The sequence below is a fragment of the Balearica regulorum genome, chromosome 1, assembly GCF_011004875.1.
Source record: "Balearica regulorum gibbericeps isolate bBalReg1 chromosome 1, bBalReg1.pri, whole genome shotgun sequence".
NCBI classification, from domain to species: Eukaryota; Metazoa; Chordata; class Aves; order Gruiformes; family Gruidae; genus Balearica; species Balearica regulorum.
This window is the reverse complement of record NC_046184.1, coordinates 120771859-120794213: the sequence shown is the minus strand read 5'-3', so window position 1 is coordinate 120794213 and position 22355 is coordinate 120771859. Positions and strand designations below refer to the sequence as shown.

At 43.5% G+C, this 22355-nt stretch overlaps 1 protein-coding gene across 1 annotated transcript; it reads left to right on the top strand.

Moving 5' to 3' along the window:
- Positions 1-955: 955 nt before the first annotated feature.
- TMPRSS3 (transmembrane serine protease 3) lies at positions 956-20440 on the top strand. The gene is made up of 13 exons (XM_010310197.2): positions 956-973; positions 2361-2505; positions 4472-4582; positions 5478-5594; positions 7426-7549; positions 8591-8716; positions 9451-9494; positions 10270-10435; positions 12004-12173; positions 13829-13924; positions 15983-16125; positions 17596-17748; positions 20423-20440. The coding sequence occupies exons 1-13, from the start codon at positions 956-958 to the stop codon at positions 20438-20440; spliced, it is 1431 nt and encodes a 476-aa protein (XP_010308499.1).
- Positions 20441-22355: the final 1915 nt, after the last annotated feature.

Here is a 22355-nt window from a genome sequence, read left to right as displayed (position 1 = left end):
GGATCATGATGTGGCATCCTCTCCTTTAGAAGTGCCATTTTCCATTGTGCACGGAAAGGGACTGAACATCTTCCCTCATCACATGTTCCAGGGACATGGATTTTGTCATGGAAACCCTTCATTTCTTCCCTGGCCTCTCAGGAGCCTTGTTTCACTTACACTGCCATGATGTTCTGCTTCATCTCTCCTCCTCCTTCTTCACCCCATGCTCCCCTCTGTCATCTATCTCTCTTCTTAGTAAAAAACCCCAAACCAAATTATTACTACTTTTGAGCACTTTCTGAAGCTGAGCATACATTTTCATTTTCTATATCCCAGAGTACAAATGAGTTGATACTTCAGAAACAGGAGATACTGCTTGCAATGTACTTCGAAAATATTGTGCAATATTTAATTATAAAAGTTACCCCTAACTAAAGCATGGTTGTTTTGGTTTTTGTTTTTTTAAAAAAACTTCCTTAATTGTGCTCTTTGCTGCAAGCACACAGCAAAGGCTAAACCAAGTGAAGAAAGAGCAAGGTGAGCCTATGAGCGCACCTGGGGTTTCTGCCTTCTGCCACCCACAGCTACCGGCAGACTCCTCTTCTCAGCTGCACGAGTTTTGATAAAAGATGAGCAAGCGCCAGCCTGTGCAGTTTGTGGTGCTACTTTGCTGAGGGGTTACAGAAAGGTTTGCAAATACTACAATATTACCTGACGCTCTTAGGCTAATTAAAAAGCGTGCTGAATTTATATCTTCCCCTTTCCATAGCCACGCCATCCAGGGCTACCCGATACCCCTCACCAGGTTGAATTACACAGGCTGCTGCCATAATGCCGTATGCAACAGATGACTGAACGGGCAGCCGCGGGCAGCTCAGTGAAAACCTTTCCAGAGCAGACTGGCTTAGCAACCTCAGAATTTCCTTTTGCTTTCTTTTGATAATGAAGAAAGAAAACAGTTTTGCTTTTAACTATGACTTCTCAGGAAGAGGTGAGTGAAGCTTTGGGAGCATGTGATATCCTCTAAATAAACGACACATCAGTGTTTAGTTTTCGTGTAGTATACTTCACAGTGCTGGTTTGTTTCCTGACGGACAACTTACGCACCAGTTAGAAGGCACTTTTTTTTAATATTTAAAAATCATGCACAGCAAGCTGTCCTTTTCTCTGCCTTAAAACTAGCAGATTTTATGTAAAACTTAATATATGTCCATTGAAATGTACATGAAATTTTATCAAATGAAAGAGTAGAAATGTCATTGCAGTTGTTTGCTAAAAGGTGAAAAGATATTCCAGGTGACTTAAAGATATAATGTCACAGACAAAACACGTAGTCTTTGCCTAAAATGTGTCATTGTAAGCATTTTCTAGGACTGACTCTGCAAACATGCTGCTTTTACAGCTTACCAGCTCCACTGTCTTTAACAAACATGGACATACTTCACACCACCATGAGTTCAAAAATCTGATTCCTTTTGCTAGTGACAGTGTGCAGAACCGGAGTCAGAAATTAGCATTTCAGATCTATTTACCCTGAATTCTTGTGTAGCCCGCTTAATTTGTTTTTCACTGTGTAGAAAATGATCAAAGGTTTTCTGGAGTAAAATTCAATGGGCCCCTGCATGAGGATCCTGCCAGGTGCTGTGCAGGTGTTATACACTTTTTAGTCTTTCTCTTGTTTCCTATTGCAATTAACGAGCAGGGGATGGATTCACACCCCCAGTGTGAGTTATTAACAGTAGCTATGGTGCTTAGACAAATTTGAACAAAAATTAACTTAAGTAGTTTGCTGGTAAAATAATTATAAGAGCTTCTCTCATGAACATTAAGTACATAACTTACTGTACTGTGTCCAGCTCTGGAGTCCTCAGCACAGGAAAGACATGGAGCTGTTGGAGCAAGTCCAGAGGAGGGCCACAAAAATGGTCAGAAGGTTGGAGAAGAGAAGGCTCTGGGGAGACCTTATAGCAGCCTTCCAGTACCTGAAGGGGCATACAGGAAAGCTGGAGAGGGACTCTATCAGGGAGTGTGGTGATAGGACAAGGGGTAATGGCCTTAAGCTGAAGGAGGGTCGATTTAGACTAGATATAAGGAAGATTTTTTTTGCAATGAGGGTGGTGAGGCACTGGAACAGGTTGCCCAGAGAGATGGCAGATGCCCCATCCCTGGAAACATTCAAGGTCAGGTTGGATGGGGGTTTGAGCAACCTGATCTAGTTGAAGATGTCCCTGCCCATGACAGGGGCGTTGGACTAGATGACCTCTAAAGGTCCCTTCCAACCCAAACCATTCTATGATAACATTTTACAAGGTGATTATCTTCTTTTTTTTCTTTCTCCCCCCCCCCCCCGCCCTTTTCTTTTTCTCCTACTGAGTCAGGTACAAGAGACAAATCCCACTACTGGAAGTCTTGAAATCATCTCCATTACAGAAGATGAACCACCAGTACCAGAAATTCAATTTTCCTTCAAAAGATTTTTCTTCATACCACAAGCAAAAGTGGACCCCAGTGCAGATGGATCTGGTAGGGATACTGCACAGCTTTTTGACCTTTGTAATCTAAATGGGTAATGTAAGTCTTTAGCCTTGCAAAACTATGCTTGCCCACTCAGTCAGAGAAAGCACTCACTTAGAGGAAGAAGAAACACAACCTCACTCCCCCAGCCATGAGGTTTGCTAGCATATTAACAGGTGATGACATCTTGTGTCGGCTTGCATATGCAAGCCTTTTTCACAGCCAGATTATTCACACGTTTCAAACACAGAGCAAATATTTGTCCACGCTTTTCAGACACATTTTTGAATGGCTTATTTGAAATTTTACCAGCCTGGAAATTGGTCTATTAAAAAACTGAATATACAATACAGCAGCCTTGGAGGAATAGCATGCGTGTTTGCTACTTCCCATAGGTTTCATGGCAAAAACAACCATTAACTTCAACAGAGGCAGGCTGAGCATCAAGGATGAAAATAGTGCCATTTAATTTTCTAGTCCATTAGCTACTATAGCTGTCTAAGATTCTTGGCATACCAGACGCCAACTCCACTGCCAAAACCAGTTACTCAGCTGCTGCTGAGAGAGTCTGTATAGGCTGGAATTTACTTCTGAGTCTATCAGTGCTGAGAGACGCTCCTCATTGACTGATTTTAAGTGTCTGCAAAACTCAAATTCAAAGCTTGAAGAATGAGGGGGTGAAGACCTGCATGAATTAAAATTGAAGACAAGGTTCTGCCAGTTCCTGTGTGTACCCACGACCAAGCTGTGTATGCTATTTTCCCATAGTTTGCCCTTTGTATATCAGAACACATCTGAAACAAGTGAACCGTTCATTATTCCGACAGTGGAATCTGTTGTTGTCTTCCAGATTGACAAGACCACTAAGTTGAGGTCAGCTATGGAGGTAGCTGGTGAGCTGGTCTAGTCCAGCTCATGAAATGTATTCATCAGTTACTACTGATGTATGTTTTACCTTTAGATTAATCTTTTTTCCTTGAAAACTCAAAACTCAGCCTTGAGCCGTTGCTCAGTTCTCTTTGTGTCTTTAAAGCAAAACTTTGAACAGATCACCTTTCCCACATTTTTCAAGACTAGTTTGGGGATCTTTTTTTTTTTTTTTTTTTGCAAATTTAACTTTCTATTATTTTCAGTTAACCCTGCTTCCAAGTCCAAAAAGACCATTGACTTTCCTCCTTCTTGTCTTGAACACCTATTTACTGTCTTTTTCCAATATCCCTGCTCTTGTTCGAATCTTTAGGCTCTTGTTGCTTGTTTCCTTGCCTCTGTTACCCCAGCTTTAGAGGAATGCATCATGCATGGGATTTAGCTCCCCAGTGCATGAAGCGGAACTATGTGACCTCCAGCCTTGTCCCAGGATTTCCATTGTCCCAGACAGTGCTCAGAACATTGTCCCACTGGGGCTACAGCTGGAGGGAGCGCTGGGACCATGGGCTTGGTAGCGGCAAGAGTCAGGAGGCATCACAGATGGGAATGGTCATAAGGAGACTCAAACTAGTTCGTTCTTTGCTACTTCCACTGAAAGAATTCATTAGTCCACTTGAGAGTATACCTGTACGCTGCACACAGGTTTGATTACACAAACAAAACAGGTCCGAATTTCATTTTTATTCTGGGACTCACATTTTCAGAAGAGGTGCTCATATACTTCTAAAGCTTGCAGTGTGATCTAGCCCACAAAAATAAAAATTTAGAGCTCATATTCTTGATTGCCAGGTGCTCTGTAAGGGCACAATTGACACTCCTCATGAGGCAAATGCTGAAGGGGTGTCTGAGAGTACCAGCAAGCCCCAAAGCACCCAGAGCCTTCTCAGCCCCTGAGCCAGGGGATCCAAACCCCTCCGGGTCAGGTCAGCTCATGAAGTGTATGCAGGGGTTACTACTGCCATCTAGTTTGATGTTAGATAAATCTTTTTCATTGCAAAATCAAACTGGTTTAACTTCACAGAAGCCGTTCTCTCTGTTTGGTTTTTAGGAGATATTGAACCACCTTCAATGTGCCATGCTCTTCTCTCCCTAAAATACTTTCCATATATCTGTGGTTTATTCCTTGCAGTAATCCTAGCAGTTGCCATTGGCCTGGGTGGTGAGTACAATTAGTTATTCATTAAGTTCTCGCTTAACCATTCAAATGCTTAATTTTTCATGAGCCTTTTACTTAGAATGGAATTAAACTGCTACTGCAGCTTGTTTGCTGAAGTAAAAAATCTTGTTGATGTGATAGCTTTAAATTTTATTTACATGTAGGGATAAAATAGATCTGGCACTCATGAGAGGATTGGTGTAATATTTAAAACACTGGGGAACCTGCAGCTCCAGGAAGCCTTTCTTTAGTAAAACTTCACAGATTCCTCTCAGGTGGTGACCTAAGAGTTTAGAAACTGGGGGAGGCTTCAGGTAGCACACACCATTTTTTTGTCCTATTATTCATTTCTCTAAGTTTGTTTTCAAAGAATTAAAGAACTTTCCCCTAACACAAATAAATGCTACAAAGGAAAAGAAAACACTGAATGAGCTTAGTTGCAATTGGGAAGCATGACCTGCCCAGGTCTAGGTGCCTAATATGTTGATGCTAGAGCAGTGCCTTCACACCTGCAACAGGGATAAGCTTGCAAGAGTCTGGGGCATCCCCTCAGGAAGGGAGTGCACTGGCTGTATTTTGCAAGGGTGTCCTTGCTTTGCTGCTGAGGTGCTGAGGGACCAGGCAGAAACTTGTCCTGGAGTGAAACATAAACTGGATAGAGGGAGCTGGGAACAAGTCAGCACAGACAGCAAGGCTGACTCATTCTACAAGTCATTACTAATGGATGAGTTTAGCAGCACCATGTAGCAACGTCCAGGTTGTATTTCAAAAGTTCCTAGAGTACGGGAGTTGTCTTTTCCTTAGCAAGACAGAAATCTGGTCAGATAAGGGAAGTCAGAAGCGTTATATTAATATCCAAATGTGTTTTAATCACCCTGTTTTCTTTCATTCTTGTTAGTCCAATACAACTGCATTGGGAAGTTTCGCTGCCGATCATCCTTTAAGTGCATCCAGAAATCAGCCAGGTGCAATGGTGTCTTCAACTGTAAAGAAGGGGAGGATGAATACGGATGTGGTAATTTAAATTTGATTATAAATCCCTCCTCTCTCCTCCTGTAGCATCTGGCACGTTATCAAGAAATGCATGTTGTAAAGAGTTTGGGTGAGATAAGAAGGATAGAGACTGATGGATTACCTAAATCACCACATCAGAGGAACAATCTCTCTGAGGTATTGATTTACAGTTTATGAGAAATCAAACTGCTCTTAGGATAAATGTGTTGATTGCTGAATATTGCCACTGCCATATCCGGCATGTTTCTCCATTAGAAGTCCAGATGCTTTTTGACTGCTAGCACTTCCTCTGCCCCCGAGGTATGCATTATGGTGTGTATATACAGCACACTCTGTATTCACTGGCATACAGTTGCACTGTGTTGGTTTTGAAGATTGCAGAAGCCCGTTATTATCTTAAGGGATGTGGGAACGGGAGAGATCAGCACTGCCTTTTGTGCATTAAGTACTGTGGAGTTTGCTGCTTCATCTGTGAAATGTATGCCCCCCATGTCTGAGCTTCTCTCTGTAATGGTTTTGGGCATCACAGGGCCATTTTAAATAGTCCTTCCCTGTCCTGTGCTATGGAAGATGACTGTAGTGTTTGCAGCCACTGGAGGGAAAGGACTTTAACATTAGTAAAGAGAATAACTGTTTTCTAGAGCAGTGCACTTGTAATTCTGACTCCTGTAGCTATAGGTAAGGAGGCAGCACAGCTTTACATCTGTGCAATACGAGGAATGGCAAGAACCATGAGGTTTTGGCCCCAGCTAACCCTGCACAGTGCTTTCAACCTTGAGTGTGTTTTCCCCAGGGAGGCTTCAGGCCTCTGTGGAGCCTCCGGGCAATAAATCTGCTTTTCTTGTTCGCCTTTGCAATGCCATAACAGTGGCCCATGGGGCGCCTGCGGGAAACCCCTGTCCTGCAGCGACCATGAGTGTGGGCCTCTCTTCTCCCTGAGAAGTCCATGTAGACATGCCCTTTCCCAGGCCCAGGTGCCTCCTGCTCATCCGGGGCTCTGCACCCCGGCAGCAGCTGTGGTGCGGGGTGCAGGGGTGAAGAGGACATGGCGACATGCAGGACGAAGGGACCTTGGGTGATGGTTCTATACCTGGGCTTCCTGCAGTATTTCCCTGTCGGTCTCTTGGCTGGAGGCAGCACGGCTTGCAGCAGTGCTAGCTCCATGGGGCTGGGCTGGCATGAAGAGCCATCCGCCCATGGGGAAGGGCTGTGCTGAGCAGATCCAGGCTGGCACAGGGAGGCAGCCCTCGGGAGCCAAGCTCCCAACCTGCGCATCTCTCCTCTCCCCAGCCTTTACATGCTTGTCAGCCCAGACACGCCAGCCCCATTTCAGCAGAGGGAAGTAGGTGGGAAACTCAGTGGAAGCCCAGGGGTGGCTGGGTGCATCCACCTCTCTGACTGTGCTCTGCAGTGCAGGAGGTGCCAACCATGATAAGATCTCTTATCTTGATGGTAGGTTTCCTCAGTGCCAAGCATCTGCAGCTCTAACTCACTGCAATCAACAAGACTTGCTCAGACTCAGTGGAGGGCAAAGCAGCCTTCTCCATCTGTATTAGAGCTAGAATCCCCTATCCATTCCCATGAGCACAGACTTTTTTCTCCCGGCTGTTCTAGCTCAGCGTACCTTGGTTCCCTTCCTTAATGGGGGTAGGGAGGGGAAGCACAGAAAAATTCTGTCAAAGGATTCAAGTGATGAAAAAGACAAGTAGTAAAAACTCGATGAGCGAAGAAATGTGGATGCCGCAGTGGTGCATTGACACTGTTGTGTACCTGTTGTGTACCTGGTGGTTGCTCTTCACAACTCACTCGGGTTTTTCTCCTGAATCTCAAAGTCAGATTGAGTGGCAAGAAAGCAGTACTGCAAGTGTTCACTTCTGGATCCTGGCGAACGGTCTGCTCTGACGACTGGAAAGCAGAGTATGGAAATACTACCTGCAGGCACCTGGGTTTCTCAAGGTATGAACACAAAATGGAAGAAACTTTATTTGGTATTTTGAACAAACTCTGAGGTTATCAATCTTTATAATGAAACCTTGTATTAGTCTGTGCTTTAAAAGAAAAAAGGACTTAACAATCCACCTTTGTGAATGACATGGTTGAGGAGATTTGGGATGATGTGGGAAATAGTCCTGAATACTTATGCACTGCAAATACTGTTTATTACTGCTATAAATCCTGGATGATGGCTAAATACAATAGTTTGGTTAAATCTTCCCTATGCGGTACAGGTGCCTCAATCCTACTTGTCTCTCTAGTAGCTTACAGCACGAAAAACCATATGAGCATTTTCCATTTCTTTTACTTCCTTGGTAGGAAAATTGTATATACAATTCATGTCATGACATCTGTTAGGAATTAAGGTCCACCTCACAATTAGGGAAGAACCTGGTGAGGTGATTCTTGCTGGATTGATCCCATTCCTGAAAAAGCACCTGTTTCTTACACAAGCTTTCACACAATTGAGAAAGAGTTTGAAGTTGTGACTTGCAATGATGCTTTGTTATTTCTTACAATGGCGCCATTCTCATTTCTGCACATTATAGTTACCAGCATAAAGCATCTTTGAATAAATTTTTGTTGCCTTTAGGATAAAATACATCTCAATTGTTCAACAAAAAAAGACAAGAAAAATTACAAATTATTTAACCTCCCTGCTGCAAAACATAACTCTGGAAAAAGGAGACAATGAGCTTGTTAGTGCTTCAGGAAATGTGCCAACCAGTTATGATAAGAACTTTATTGCAATATTAGAATTAGAATTTACTTTCTCTGCCAGTTAAATGCCTCTCAGCTGGTGTGACTTCCACACATGATTATGGCAAAAACACATGCATGTTTTAAGAACTGTTTCTTGGGGAGGATAGGATTGTTTTATCAAGTGTCAAAATCCGATTATTGTGGTTGCTACACTGTGTTTTCATTAGCAGAACTGCTGAATTATTTAAACAGATTACTGAAATGCTGTCTGAGGAAGCTGTGCTTATGGTTTATTTGCAGTTACGTGAGTTCAGGTTACCTGCCCGTGGCTGCAGTTGAAAAACAGTTTCAAAGACATTTTGTATCCCTCAGCCACTGGTTATCCGCTGATCAAGCGACATCCCTGCACAATGCAACAAACCTCAGGTATGCCTCAGCTTCTTCATCCTGACAGAAAGAGAGCCATCAATAGAAGAAGAATTACTAATAGTTCAAGATTGTTGCCTATTTTCTCAGGCACGTAGTACTTCATAAGTGGTTAGTGTTGTTATGCATCATAGACCAAGTTTCAGTAGCAGTCTTGCTAGAATATGAATTAAGAGCCTTATCCAAGGCCCATTAAAATCCACAAAGGCTTTAAAACGAGCTGTTTGAAAAACCCATTTGTCCCATGATCCCTTTTTTGCAAATGGATAGACACCAGGCACTTATCTTTTTCCACTGTGAAGCAGTTTGTTTCGATTTACAGATCCCTAGATATTTCCCAGTGGGCTTATGAACCCTTTATTGTCCATTTCTTCCTCCTGACAACTGCTTGGCTTTTTTTAGTTACCTTTCACTGAGAAGCAAGCTATGGATCCAAGGAGACTACAGATCATAAGTTGAAAATTGGTGATGAGCCACTCCTCGTGGAAGAGTGAACCACTCTTCAGCAGGGCAGCATATGGTCTGCAGGCTCCCGATGGTGTCTAAGCTCCTAATTTAAGTATTTCAGCTAAGTGCCCTAAGTAGATTGGATGAGTACATGACTTTGTACCTCTTTCAATATATGAATTGTTTGTATTTATGTGCATGTAGCTGTACAGGAAGATGACACAATATTGAAAAAAATGCCAGTATTTGTGAATTGGAACTAATACTGCACTGTCTTTTCATCTTAGAGAGGAATGCACTTCTGGAAATGTGATCATCTTAAAATGTTTGGGTAAGAATCAGGAAAAGTGAATATAAAACCAGAAACTATCCTTCATCCACTGCAAGAGTTAGGAGAATTTGTGTACTTGGGGCATACTATACCATCAGTTTATCATACCAAATTATATATCACAGAAAAATTATATTTCTTATATAAAATTTAAAAGAATTTCAGAAAGTGAGAATAGGCTGGAAGGGCAGATTGGGAGCATTAGGCAGCAGGACCATTTTAGTGAGAATCACAGTAGGAAGTAGACATTTAAGGATTGTGAGTTGAGTCCATGGACTGATACTGTAATCCCAACTCTTTGCCATCTTGGTGGGGAAAGGGAAATTCTGTCTTAACATTTCAACTTTCACCCCACATCTTTCCATGTCAGCTAGTTTTCAGATTGGGATATGAAAAGTCAAAAAAAACAGCAGCAAAATAATCACCAGGGGAGAGGAGATGCTTCAACCTGCCTATGTGGGCCCCTGGGACCCTGTGCATTTAAGGAGGGCAGAACAGTGGGGTTTACAGCTCAGCTGAGCACTACGTCTGCAGAGGAGAAGATGTGAGCCCCACAACCCACATACCATCTGCCAGGCACAATGCTGCAGGCATGGGAGGGAGGAGGAGAAACCTCTGGGAGCAGCCACAGCGAGATGTGAGCCATGGGGATGGGGACGATCATGCTGCAGAGACCTCCCAGCCTCAGCAAGGCTGGGAATAGAGGGGCTGAATGAAGGTGTCCAAAACCATGCCTGTATTTCCTCCATGGACCATAACCTTTGCTTTCTGGCAGCGTGCGGGACACGGGCCAGCTATGGGCCACGGATTGTGGGGGGCAACGTGTCCTCCCCCCAGCAGTGGCCCTGGCAGGTCAGCCTGCAGTTCCATGGGCATCACCTCTGCGGAGGATCCGTCATCACCCCGCGCTGGATCATCACGGCCGCCCACTGTGTCTATGAGTAAGTCCCTAAATCGCCTTGTTCAGGGTGTCCCACTAACCCTGCTTGCAGTGGGTCTGTGTGTGCGTCCACTGCAGAGGAGGGCTAATGCACCGTGCTTTTTCTTAAACTGCGGGAGAGATTAGGTTACACTTATTTTATGGGCTTTCTCCCATTAAACATTTAAACTGTCTCTCTCTCCTTGCATGAGTGCAAGTCTTCACTGAAAAAAGTCCCCCCGAGAAGTGGTCCACATCAGGGACCCCAATTTTCAGATATTCTGGGCACTCCCAGATTCCTGGGAAATCAGCTTAAAACAACATTTAAGTGCTAGATTTTAGGTATCCTGATCTGCAATTTCTGTACATTGCATATGAACTAACAGCTCAGGAGGAATTTGTACTTGGCTGCTCTGGTACTCTGGAGCTCCAAAATAAATTACATGATCCTTTTCAAGTTGACAGGATCAATCAGTGGCAGTTAGTGAGTTGTTCTGTGCTTAGTGCCCTTTACCACATAGGTACTGCTCCTTTTTATGCTGTTCGAAGTAGTGTTTGAGTTGTAAATAGATGCTAAATAGTTATTTAGACGACTCTTCTTTGTGTGATTATAAACATAGCCCTCTCTCTTATTTATAATGAGTTGTCTGGTTTTGCAGTCTCGTTTCTTGCTAATAGTGCAAGAGAACTCTTCTCACTCTTACAAACTCCAGGCGACTTTCACCAAAGGCATTTAAACAAATAAAATGGGATTGTCTGGCCACTTTTAGGCACCCACAACAGGGATGCCTGCTTCTGAGCAAGTCCTGTAGGATGCTTTTATATCCAGTAGAGAGAAGAGATGGGACAGACAAATCCCACTCATAGATCCTATTTAGAGCCCTGTGTTGCCATAAAAATAATTACTTAGGAATTAAGCATTTTAGGACTTTTGTCCTTAGCTCTGTCGTCCCCCAGAACCCAGTTGGTTGTGGTGTGTTCAAAGGCTGACGGGGGTGGGAGCTGGCAGCACAACCCACATCCCTGGAGCCTTTTCCCAGCACTGCTGCTAGCCCGCTGCTAGCCCTCTGCTAGCCCAGTGGGGTGAAGCCAAGAGAAGAGCAGCTGCTCGTGTGCTGGAAGCTGAAAGATGTGGCTGCTCATGAACTGGGGGCAGAAACACCTTCCAGAAGGAAAGCCTCTCCCTTGGAAACATATATACATACATACATATGTACGTACGTACGTACTTGCCACAAGTGCCGCTGAGCGAGCCGGATGGCTGAGCGCAGGTGTGCCAGGCAGCAGCATCGACGGCTGTGAGGTCACATAGGACAGACAGGTAGGTCAATGCAAAACTCCCATATATTTGTAGAAAGCTGCACAGATAATATACCAGTGACCCAATGTGTTGCTAAGATTAGTCACACTTTCTATATTATTTTAAATTAGATGCAAAACATAGCCAATATTAATATATAGGTGAGCAAATAGAGCAGACTGTAGCTATTTGCCTGTAGAGTTTTATGTGGTTTGTAAGCTCAGCAGAAAATCAGAAAACCTGAGGGTTTTCTTGAAGGTTTTTCACTCTCTCCTATCTCTTTGTTTCAGCCTGTACTTGCCGAGCTCATGGAGTGTGCAGGTTGGTTTTGTGACTCAGCAAGACACCCAAGTTCACCCATATTCAGTGGAAAAAATTATATACCATCGAAATTACAAACCAAAGACAATGGGAAATGATATAGCACTGATGAAACTGGCAGCACCGCTTGCTCTCAATGGTAATTCTTTCTGTTAGCTTCCACTTGACTTTCTCACCTTTCTAGCTAAAAGTGAGAAGGGTCTTTCCTAGTACAGACAGGGAAATTCCTGTTGGCGCCCTATGCCTGACCCAGGACAGTCGAGTGGATCCCCACCGCCTCTGAAAGCAATGAGACATGTGCAGTGTAGACATAGCCAGCCTGCTGCTGCGATGGCAACGCAGCTATCCCTGTTCGCACTAAACCGGCAGAAACCCCTCGGCCTCTGTATCAGGAACTCCTCTGTACTCGATATCCAGGCACAGAGAGCAATGACATGGTCACAGGCCTCTGCAAAATGTTGCCAGTCCATTCTGGTATTGGCTTACTGAAGGCATTTAATAACAGGCAAACATTAACTTTATTCTTTATAAATATTTTTCCTATCTAAAATAAATGCCCCACCTCGTTTTACTCGGAGGTCACAGAGATTTTTATTGTGTCCTTTCTGTGAGTACAGGGAGATCCAGCAGTGTCCAAAGCTGAAAATCAAGCTTAAATTTCAAAGAGAAGAAAAGGCAGTTCAAATATAATGATGCTTTTAAATCAAAACTACTTTCATTTTCTCAGCAGGATGCTACCTACAGCTGACACAGTTAGTGAATTGAAATAATGTATAATAATATTGTATGAATCTAAATAATCACCTAACAATACCTCCTAATCACTCTGAGCTCTCTGCAAAGGGGAGCCTGGCTCTTTCTGACACATCTAGATTGTCAGTTTCTAAATCAATTCTCTCGAAAAATTTTGAACTTCCACTTTGAATGAAAATTAAGTTTGATTTTTTTCTGTTTAAAATCTCAGCTAATGCTGTTTTCTTTTGCTTGGGAATAAGTTTGGGAGGCTGTCAAGAACAGTAACGGCTCCACACCTGAGCTATGTACATGCTATGCCCCTGGGGCTGGGGGCAGCCCAGGGGGACTTGTACTCTCCATGCTGGGGGTTTGGTGCTTCGAGCTGGGATCGTTGCACTGTGGAGAACTGAACAACTAGGAAATGCTCAGTATCACATCGTATCTTCCCTCCCTTTGCTCATTGCCAGCTTATCTTGACGTGTCCCAGTTTGTCCCCACAAGCATCAAACATCATGTTGCATGGCATTCAGTGCCCCAGAGCAGAGAGGTCCTGAAACTCTATGAGCCGATGGGTAAGAAGCAAAGAGGACCCCAGACATCTTGTTGCCCTTTCAGAAGAGCGTGGAGATGTGCACGCACGGCTCTTTGCACGTGCTGCTGCACAAAACCTGTGAGGAGGTGCCACGCAGTCGTGCCGTGGTTAGCCAAGGCCATTTCTCTGCCCAAGCAACGTGCCGTGGGGTCTCTGATCTGACCGTCAGCTGCGTACACAGTGCATTTCTTGTTTGCTCATTCTTCAGTTGATTGACCTGCCAACACCTCCTTCTGTTTCTTCATACTTGAAACTAATTAGGCCTGATGTAGGTATTGTTTCGAAACTATGGTATTGGCCATAAGAAAAAAGACCTGCAGAACTGACAGGCTATTGATGTGGGGAGTGGGTGGTGGTCATAACAAGTTCACTGCAAGCCAAATCCTCAAAGTTTTACTGAGGCATACAGATTTTTGCTAAATTTTAAAAGCAATTCTCAATTCTCTCTCTCTCTTTTTCTTTAATAGGTCACATAGAGCCAATTTGTCTGCCTAATTTTGGTGAACAGTTCCCAGAAGGGAAAATGTGTTGGGTATCAGGATGGGGAGCAACTGTGGAAGGAGGTATTTTAAATGGTTTGCTGTTGATTACACTACATGAAAACATCTTACATACAGTAAATACAGGAGTTGGTTGGAGCATTGTTCAACTTTTATATCTATATCTATATCTATATATATATCTAGGGGGGAAAAGAAGACATATTCCTAAATTTTTTGCTCATCCTGAACTGCAAAAGTGCTGTACAAACCCTATCACAAGGAATAGATGACTACATTCTGTGAAAATGTTGAAAATTACAGGTAGACAGCAACACTGTCCATAAGGTTGTACTCAGCCTCAGTCAAGCAGGCTGTGTCCTTTATAACTTCAGGCATAGAAAGCACAGCATGAATGCAAGAATCAACCATCCATTTTTTTCAGAGAAAGCATGTATGCATTTTCAGGCAGGTTGGATGATGTAGAAATTGGATCTGTGAATAATGTCACAAAACAAAAAAGGGATTTTTTTTTTTTTTTTTTTACCATGGCTCACAGGTCATGTTAAATCAATACCATATACTGAATCACTTCCATGTGAAAATTCTCAGGTCATTGTTTTTTATCATTATCCATTTGTTTCATTTAACGTGTTGTTCCCATTGTTCAGAGAACAAGAACAGTATGTTACCTGACTAACAGATAATAGCAAAAGATGGGAAAAAATCAAAGCAAGGTTTACCACATAAAAAGTCACTATAAGTTGGCATTAAACAGTGTGCAAATACTCCGATTTATAGAAATGATTCATTCAGGCTCTGAATATCTTTATCAATGATATGGATGAGGGGATCAAGTACCCTCAGTAAATTTGCAGACATCACCAAGTTGGGTAGGACTGTCTATCTGCTCAAAGGTAGGAGGGCTCTACAGAGGGATCTGGACAGACTGGATCAATGGGCCAAGGCCAGCTGTATGAGGTTCAAGAAGGCCAAGTGCCGGGTCCTGCACTTGGGTCACAACAACCCCATGCATCGCTACAGGCTTGGGGAAGAGTGGCTGGAAAGATGCCTGGCAGAGAAGGACCTGGGGGTGCTGGTTGACAGCCGTCTGAGTATGAGCTGACAATGTGCGCAGGTGGCCAAGAAGGCCAACAGCATCCTGGCTTGTATCAGAAACAGTGTGGCCAGCAGGACTAGGGAAGTAATCATCCCCCTGTACTCGGCACTGGTGAGGCCGCACCTCGAGTCCTGTGTTCAGTTTTGGGCCCCTTAGTACAAGAAAGACATTGAGCTGCTGGAGCGTGTCCAGAGAAGACCAATGAAGCTGGTGAAGGGTCTAGAGCACAAGTCTTATGAGGAGCGTCTGAGGGAACTGGGGGTGTTTAGCACCTGGAGAAAAGGAGGCTGAGGGGAGACCTCATTGCTCTCTACAACTACCTGAAGGGAGGTTGTAGCCAGGTGGGTGTTGGTCTCTTCTCCCAAGTAACAAGCGATAGGACACGATGGAATGGCCTCAAGTTGCCCCAGGGGAGGTTTAGATCGGATATTAGGAAAAAAATCTTCACCAAAGGGTTGTCAATCATTGGAACAGGCTGCCCAGGGAAGTGGTTGAGTCATGATCCCTGGAGGTATTTAAAACACACGTGGATGTGGTGCTTATGGACATGGTTTAGTGGTGGACTTGACAGTGCTAGGTTAACAGTTGGACTTGATGATCTTAAAGGTCTTTTCCAACCAAAATGATTCCATGATTCTATGAATAGAAGAAGTATTTATAAAATAAATCAAGTGTTTGAAGGGATAAATTCGAAACAAATTTTGGCACTAGTATTGAAAACAGTGTCCAGCTAGCTTTTAAGCTTATGACTGTCATTGGTTGTTTAGTTTGAAGTAGAAACATATAAGGTACAGCTTTATATTATATGCTGTGATAATCCACAGCTCTATAGAGTCACTAGTTACTGGATTCTGTAAATGATGAGACTCCTGGTTGACTTACTAGTACGTTCTCATTTTAACGGTATTTCTTTCACTCTATCTTGCCAATTCTTCATATGCTAAAACATTTTCTGCTAATAACTAGAGATTAATTTCAAGGATAGAGAGGTTTTTTCTTTTTTGTGTGTGTTTTTTTAACAGGTGATACATCTGAAACCATGAATTACGCAGGTGTTCCTTTGATTTCTAATGCAATTTGCAATCACAGGGATGTCTACGGTGGGATCATAACTCCTTCAATGCTTTGTGCTGGTTTCCTAAAGGGAGGGGTAGACACCTGCCAGGTATGGAAGTTTCCAAACTGCAGCTGTGCTCATTAACAGCAGCAATGGAAAAACATGAGTGATAAGTTATCAGAAGGCACTCCCAGGCTTTTCTTGGACAAACATTTGGTTTTGTGCCATTTACTGTGTTTACCATGAATATCGACCACTCACTGTGCACACATTCATATGCTACAATTCCCTTCTTATATTTCTTCTGTGGACCATATCTGCTACTGCTGAAGCCAAATTTACTTAAGAGATTTTTTAATTTCTTCCATGCGCTACGGCATGGTGCCTTTCTTTGCCCTGGCTGTGGCCTCTACACTGCACTGCACTGTGAGCAGCTCCAGAGACCTGCAAGGTGTAGAAACTCCATGGTGAAAAGCAGTCAAAGCATATATCAAGAAGAGAAGTAGAAGCATGTGATTTTGGAAAAAGCAGAGTGAGGCAGGGAGAAGGAAGAAAGGGAGAGGTGTTTGAGTAACTCAGAGTATTAGTAATGACTCTGGGGAAGATGGGTTTATAGCAGTGATGGATCAGAGGATCCTTCACATCACAGGGTGGTGACGACTCAGAATCATTGTCAGAGTCATGCCACTGCCCACCTCGTGCCAAGTTTCATCCACACACACACTAATGTGGACTCACCTAGCTAGTCATGGATGAAGAGCAAGGGCTGGGGAGGAACTTCATGTTTCTAGAGTTGCTCAGTCCCAATGACATCTGGGACAAGACAAGGCAAAGGCATTAGCTGCATAGATCTTCACTGAAGCACCTGCTTGCACCACCCTCCCCAGCAAGGTACCCGGTACCAGCACATCACTGTGTCTGGCATATGGCTCCAACCGACAAAATGAGCCCTGCTCACTAAAGGGAGAGGCTCATTCCAAATTTCATTTTTTTCTGTTGTTGTGCTGGCTTTGATGTTCACAGGGCAGGAAACTGCCCCAGCAAAATAAATTGAGAGTTTTCAGTACTTAGATGTGAGTCCATCGAGTTGAATCTGCTTAGCAAAGTCTCTTGGAAGCCAGAAAAGCAGTGTGCCAGACTGCAGGCAGGAGCAGGCAGGGAAGGAGGTGGAATACAAGCTTGCTGTTGCAATCCTGGTCTCAGCTCAGCTCAATAGCTAGGAGCTTTTTGAGAGAAGCAGCTGTGAGAGACCAAGACCATGGCATGGAGACTGCAGATTAGTGATGTCCTGCCTGCAGGACAGGCACGCTCCCCAGCACCTAAATGTTGTTTAACAGCAAGCTTCAGTGTAGCTTCTGTTGTATAGTACTGCTAACTGGAGAAAGACAAATATGATCTAATGCACATCGCTAAGAGGTCTCCAACTTCTGCTGTAGCATATGCTTTTCCTAGGACCCAGAACAGAGCAGAAACAGGAGACACTGAATTACTGGACTATGCCTCTCCCCCTGCCCCCCAATTATGAGTTCCTCTCCTTTTCTGGGGCACTGATGTTTGTTTTAATCTTTTGTCCTCCAGGGAGATAGTGGGGGCCCTTTAGCATGCGAAGATATGAGTGTCTGGAAGTTGGTGGGGACTACCAGCTTTGGCGTGGGCTGTGCAGAAAAGAACAAGCCGGGCGTCTACAGCCGAACCACCTCCTTCCTGGACTGGATACACGAACAGATGGAGGTCTGGTTTTGCCCTGTCTGTCCGTCTCTGGTTGTCTGTGCCACGCAAGGTTTAGCACATATTTGTCGCAGCTGAGTTGTGTCATACAGAGATGTGTGACCCGAGGGTGCATTTGGGGATCGGGGCAGGTCCATGTGCAGAGCGGACAGGGCAGAGTGCGGGGGTCTTAGAGAGATGCAGGGAGCACCAGGGCAGGCGACCTACTCTATGGAGACCTGGTCCTCTGCTGTCAGCATCCCTCCAGCACTGGCAGAGAGTTGCTGGGTTCAGTCAGCTGAGCAGGGACAGTTGTTGTGCCTCAGGTGGACTCCCAGGCAGGGATCTGATGCCTAAGCAGAGGCATCTATAGCCATTTTAGAGACCCCAGGCTCTCCTGCCTGGCTCATGGGTGTCTCTGCAGAAGGGCAAGGATCTGCAGCTAGCCCTGGACTGTATCCACCATCCCCACAGGGATGTCTCAGATGCCCTGCAACAGCTCAGGCAGATACGATAGAGGATCTACGGGAGATCCGAGGCCTTCGGGACCAGCTGCTGGAGGTCAGGCAAAGTGCACTAAGACACCTCAAGTGGCACTAGATAGTGCATGTGCGGGGCAAGTAAACCATCCTCCACTGCCTTGGTAGGAGCCTAGACACATAGCTCACAAGTAGACAGGCTCTTAATTGTAATTTTCTTAGCTTCATGACAAAGCCACCATAAGCACCAAAGTGTACATCCCATCCTGCTCTAGCCTAGTCCTCACAGACAGTGGTGACAGTGCTGCTATTCCAGTACCCAGTTTGCTGGAATGAATGAATGAATGAATGAACAAATGAATGACCGAATAGCAATGATGCTATTCCAGCACCAGCAATACGGCCGTGAGCCATGACAGCTGTCTGTGCCACTGTGATGGCATGTGGTGAAAACACTCCTGCCCCAGTCTCATTTGTGAAATATGTGAGACTTCCTCCTCAAACCGAAGTGCCAATATCAGGCTTTCACACACAAGGAAACGACCGAAGTAAGGTTATGTGTGCCTTTTAAGTTCAACCTCCCACCTGTATATTTTATGACACACACTGTTTTCACAACCTATCTTACACATGAAGATTTATGCTATCACATGCTTATCTGTCACTCAACAAAGCTAAAGAAGACAGGATAGCATTTCTAAATCTTTAAGACCTCTAATATTAATTTTTTTTCTTCACCCCAAAATATATACATCATTGTGATTTGTTTGCAGGCACAGAAGCCCAGACATTTCACATGAAGAGTTCGTATCCAATGAAAGCACAGATTTCCATTATAAGGAAGTGATCGATGCAAAAAAGTACAGCTTAATCTTTATTTAGCTAAATGCTAACATGTTATAATTTTTCACAGGGACATTCTTCAGATGTAAACATTAATTCATTCATTTACCCTCTTATAAAGGATTTTCAACTGCAATATAGAAACATGGACACTGTTTAATGGACTCTGAAACAAACCAAAATAAAGTAGAACTAGCATGCCTTTGAAAAAGGGACCAAGGAAATGGCTTGCACCTGAACAATTCTGTATTGTGGCATAATGCTCCTGATCTGCTCTTACCTGCTATTGCGCACTGTGGACTGGATTCATGTGGTCTCTCCAGAAGCTTCTGTGCTTTGTTCAAACAAAATTCACTCTTGTAGTTAAAGGTTTAGCAAAGGAATTAGGAAAGAGATCCATTTTGATCTGAGAGATGCAAAATTGCAAGATAAGGAGTTTGTCCATCAGCATGCCCTTAAAAGTTTTCCTTCCAGAAATTAGCTTTATAACAGCTCACCTGTCAGAGCCAATCATCTAATGCAAGGTATAATCAAAGAGGAGGCATCTGTGTTTTCTGATCTTCCATTTCCAGTTTTGAAACCTGAGTAAAGCACTTCTGTCTCTCAGATTTTCAGGAGGATACAAATATTTTGCTAAAGATTCTCTTCCTATGAGAGCAAAGAGAAGTTTTTTGTTGCTTTCCTTGAGTGGTGAAAATTAGTCATTTAGCAAGATGTTTCTCCAACATTGTGAACAGAATTTGTGCTGCCTCCATTTTGAACAGCTCTCCCACTAGGGAGGAAGCAAAAAGTTTATAGCACTAAGGGGAGTACCAGTACCTACATACATTACTGTCTGAGAAATATTATGCTTCAACTATTAGATCTGAATAGACATGAAAGGTTCCCACCCCAGTAAAAATGAAAAAAAAAAAAAGAAAAAAAAAAAGAAAAAGAAACCAGCAATGGAACAACTAAGAGGAAACAAAATAAACCCTTTCAAAGCCTACTTAGCTCCCTGTATGCATGTGTCCCATGCGTGCAGTATCTACCAGCATTAATAATATATTCCTCCACCCCTCAGCCATATTTATTTATGAGCCTTATGTTCCTGTCTCAGCTCATGCGAGGCTGAGAACTAGTGAACTAAAGCAGTGAGAGAAGCTGATGGCATTTGCTCAGGTTCACAGTGCACGCAATGGGAATTGGATTGCACTGCTTTTGCTGAGGTGGTGTGTTTTTCTGAAGAACTTCAGGTGGCAGAACTGGCTCCAGCAGCCCCGTGGTTCCTTTGGTGACCCTAGTACAGTGGGGAAAAAAAAAGTAATTCCCTTTCAGAGTTCAATAGGCGGCAACATGAGCGTTTGGATAAATGCATAACTAGTTTTGCTTTCCAGAGAGAACTGCAGACCTAAGGGAGAGCGGCGGTGCACTGGACTTCTGAAAACCCACATCACACTCCAGCTCCACAGAAGGACCCACCACACTCTTCTGGACACCTGCTCTGAGCTTTGTACCTTCACGGACTACTTTTTACCATTTCTTTTTGGTACTGATAACTTAATGAAAACTGTTGAGCATTCAGCCTCTTTAGGATGGAAGAGGCAGTTGGAGGCTGGATGATGGGCATGCGTATTTGCCGTCAGCTACAAATTTCACATGTAGAAAAAGTGCTAAGAGTGATAACCTAGGATGCTATCACAATAAAGTTTTGCAGGCATCATGAGTAAAAGACTAGAGCAACTTCAGATCAAGTTCCTAGCTATTATTTTAGTACTCACCTTCCAAGAACCATACTACAAAAAGACTTTTTTCCTGGAAGTATTCATACGTGAGATCCATGCTCTGTTGCACAGGCAGCAGCAGCTTTCTTTGAAGCCATAAAGCAAGCAGGAAGCAAGCAGCTGGCAATTTTGGCAAGCATTGGCAAGTATGTTCAACTCTTGTCAGAAAAAAATCTCTAGATTCAAATCTTTTATCATGTGATTGAGAACAAGTTCCTAAAAATTGAATTCTTAGGTGTTTTCTTGTGGTAAATAGCTCTGAAATGCACAACACATAGGCTGTAACTTTACTGAAAAATCCTGAGATTACTGAACAGTCTTAAAGGGAAGAGGAGCTTCTTTACTGCCTTTCAATAGGCTGTAGAGCCAAAACCATTGGTCTATCTATGATGTACCATACAGCGCAATAGCCATTGAATACTCCCAAGCTCACATCATGTAGTACAGGCACTCGTGCTCAGTCGCTATCTCTGTTTTCCTTCCCTTTCTCTGCAGACAGGACAACATAGATCCCGCACTCTTTGCACCTGTCAGTGAATCAGTGTTGCGGATGATTTGATGCCAGCCAGGCAAGGGACAAAATATCTGAAGTGTTGCTGTGGTTTCCTGCTTTACAAGCCATTTTAATATAACAGCCTTGTGTTATTAGGTTGGAAAATGCCTGACCGTTTTGCACTTGCCCTTCCTAAAAACCCTGGGATGAAAGTTGTCAATTTTAGTCTTGATTGCTAGGGACTAGGTAGGCTGAATAATGGATAATATTGTTAGGGCTTTTCAATACCAGCCAAAATTGATCTTATCATCTAATCAAGTGCTGCTGATCTGCTGGATATGTGGTTTTGGATGCAGTCTGTGTGCTTCTAAATCAGGATCTGCATCACCGCTGTCATCCACTACTGCTGCAAGAAAGCACTGGTGGAACTGGAACTGCATTCTCACTGCAACAGGTCACGTGAAAATTGAGAGAGAACAGCAAACCCGCATGAACTGTCAACCTCCACGTTGTCCTGTAGACACAAACTTTGGTCTCAGAGGACACTGCACCAATACCTTTCACCCTGGCTAAAGAAACTGCAGTGCAATGGAAGCAGCACTTCAGAAATGGCATGTTGCTTAAAAGAAGAGGGGAACTTTATTGCAAAACTGACACAAAAGCTGGAATGAAATGGGAAATTTCAACTTGACAGAACCGTGACAGAATTAATACAAAGTATGTTGAACCTTTGTGTAACTACAATGTTTGCAGAAGATTTTTTAATGCTGACTGTTTGTTATCATAACATTTTCACAGCCCCAACATGGCTTGTCTTTTGGTATGATCAGCATTCTGGTAATGAGGGGACTAGTCTCTGAGCTTACAGAGTTGTTACTTCATATTTCTGAAAACACTGCTGAAAATTCCTTTTAAATTCCTTCTATTTCCATAAAAAGGCTGTATGATAAATATCCATTGCGGTCTGCCTTTATATTAAAGAGAAATCCTGTGTAAAATGTAGAAAACTAGTGAAGTCTTCCAAGCAAGAAGCCACATTGACCCCCAGGTCAA

What these genes read in the sequence shown, in the direction of transcription:
- TMPRSS3 (XM_010310197.2), top strand. An exon ending in AGTTGCCATTGGCCTGGGTG is followed by an intron (nt 4,583 to 5,477) that starts GTGAGTACAATT and finishes CATTCTTGTTAG; the next exon opens with TCCAATACAACTGCATTGGG. An exon ending in GATCATCTTAAAATGTTTGG is followed by an intron (nt 9,495 to 10,269) that starts GTAAGAATCAGG and finishes GCTTTCTGGCAG; the next exon opens with CGTGCGGGACACGGGCCAGC.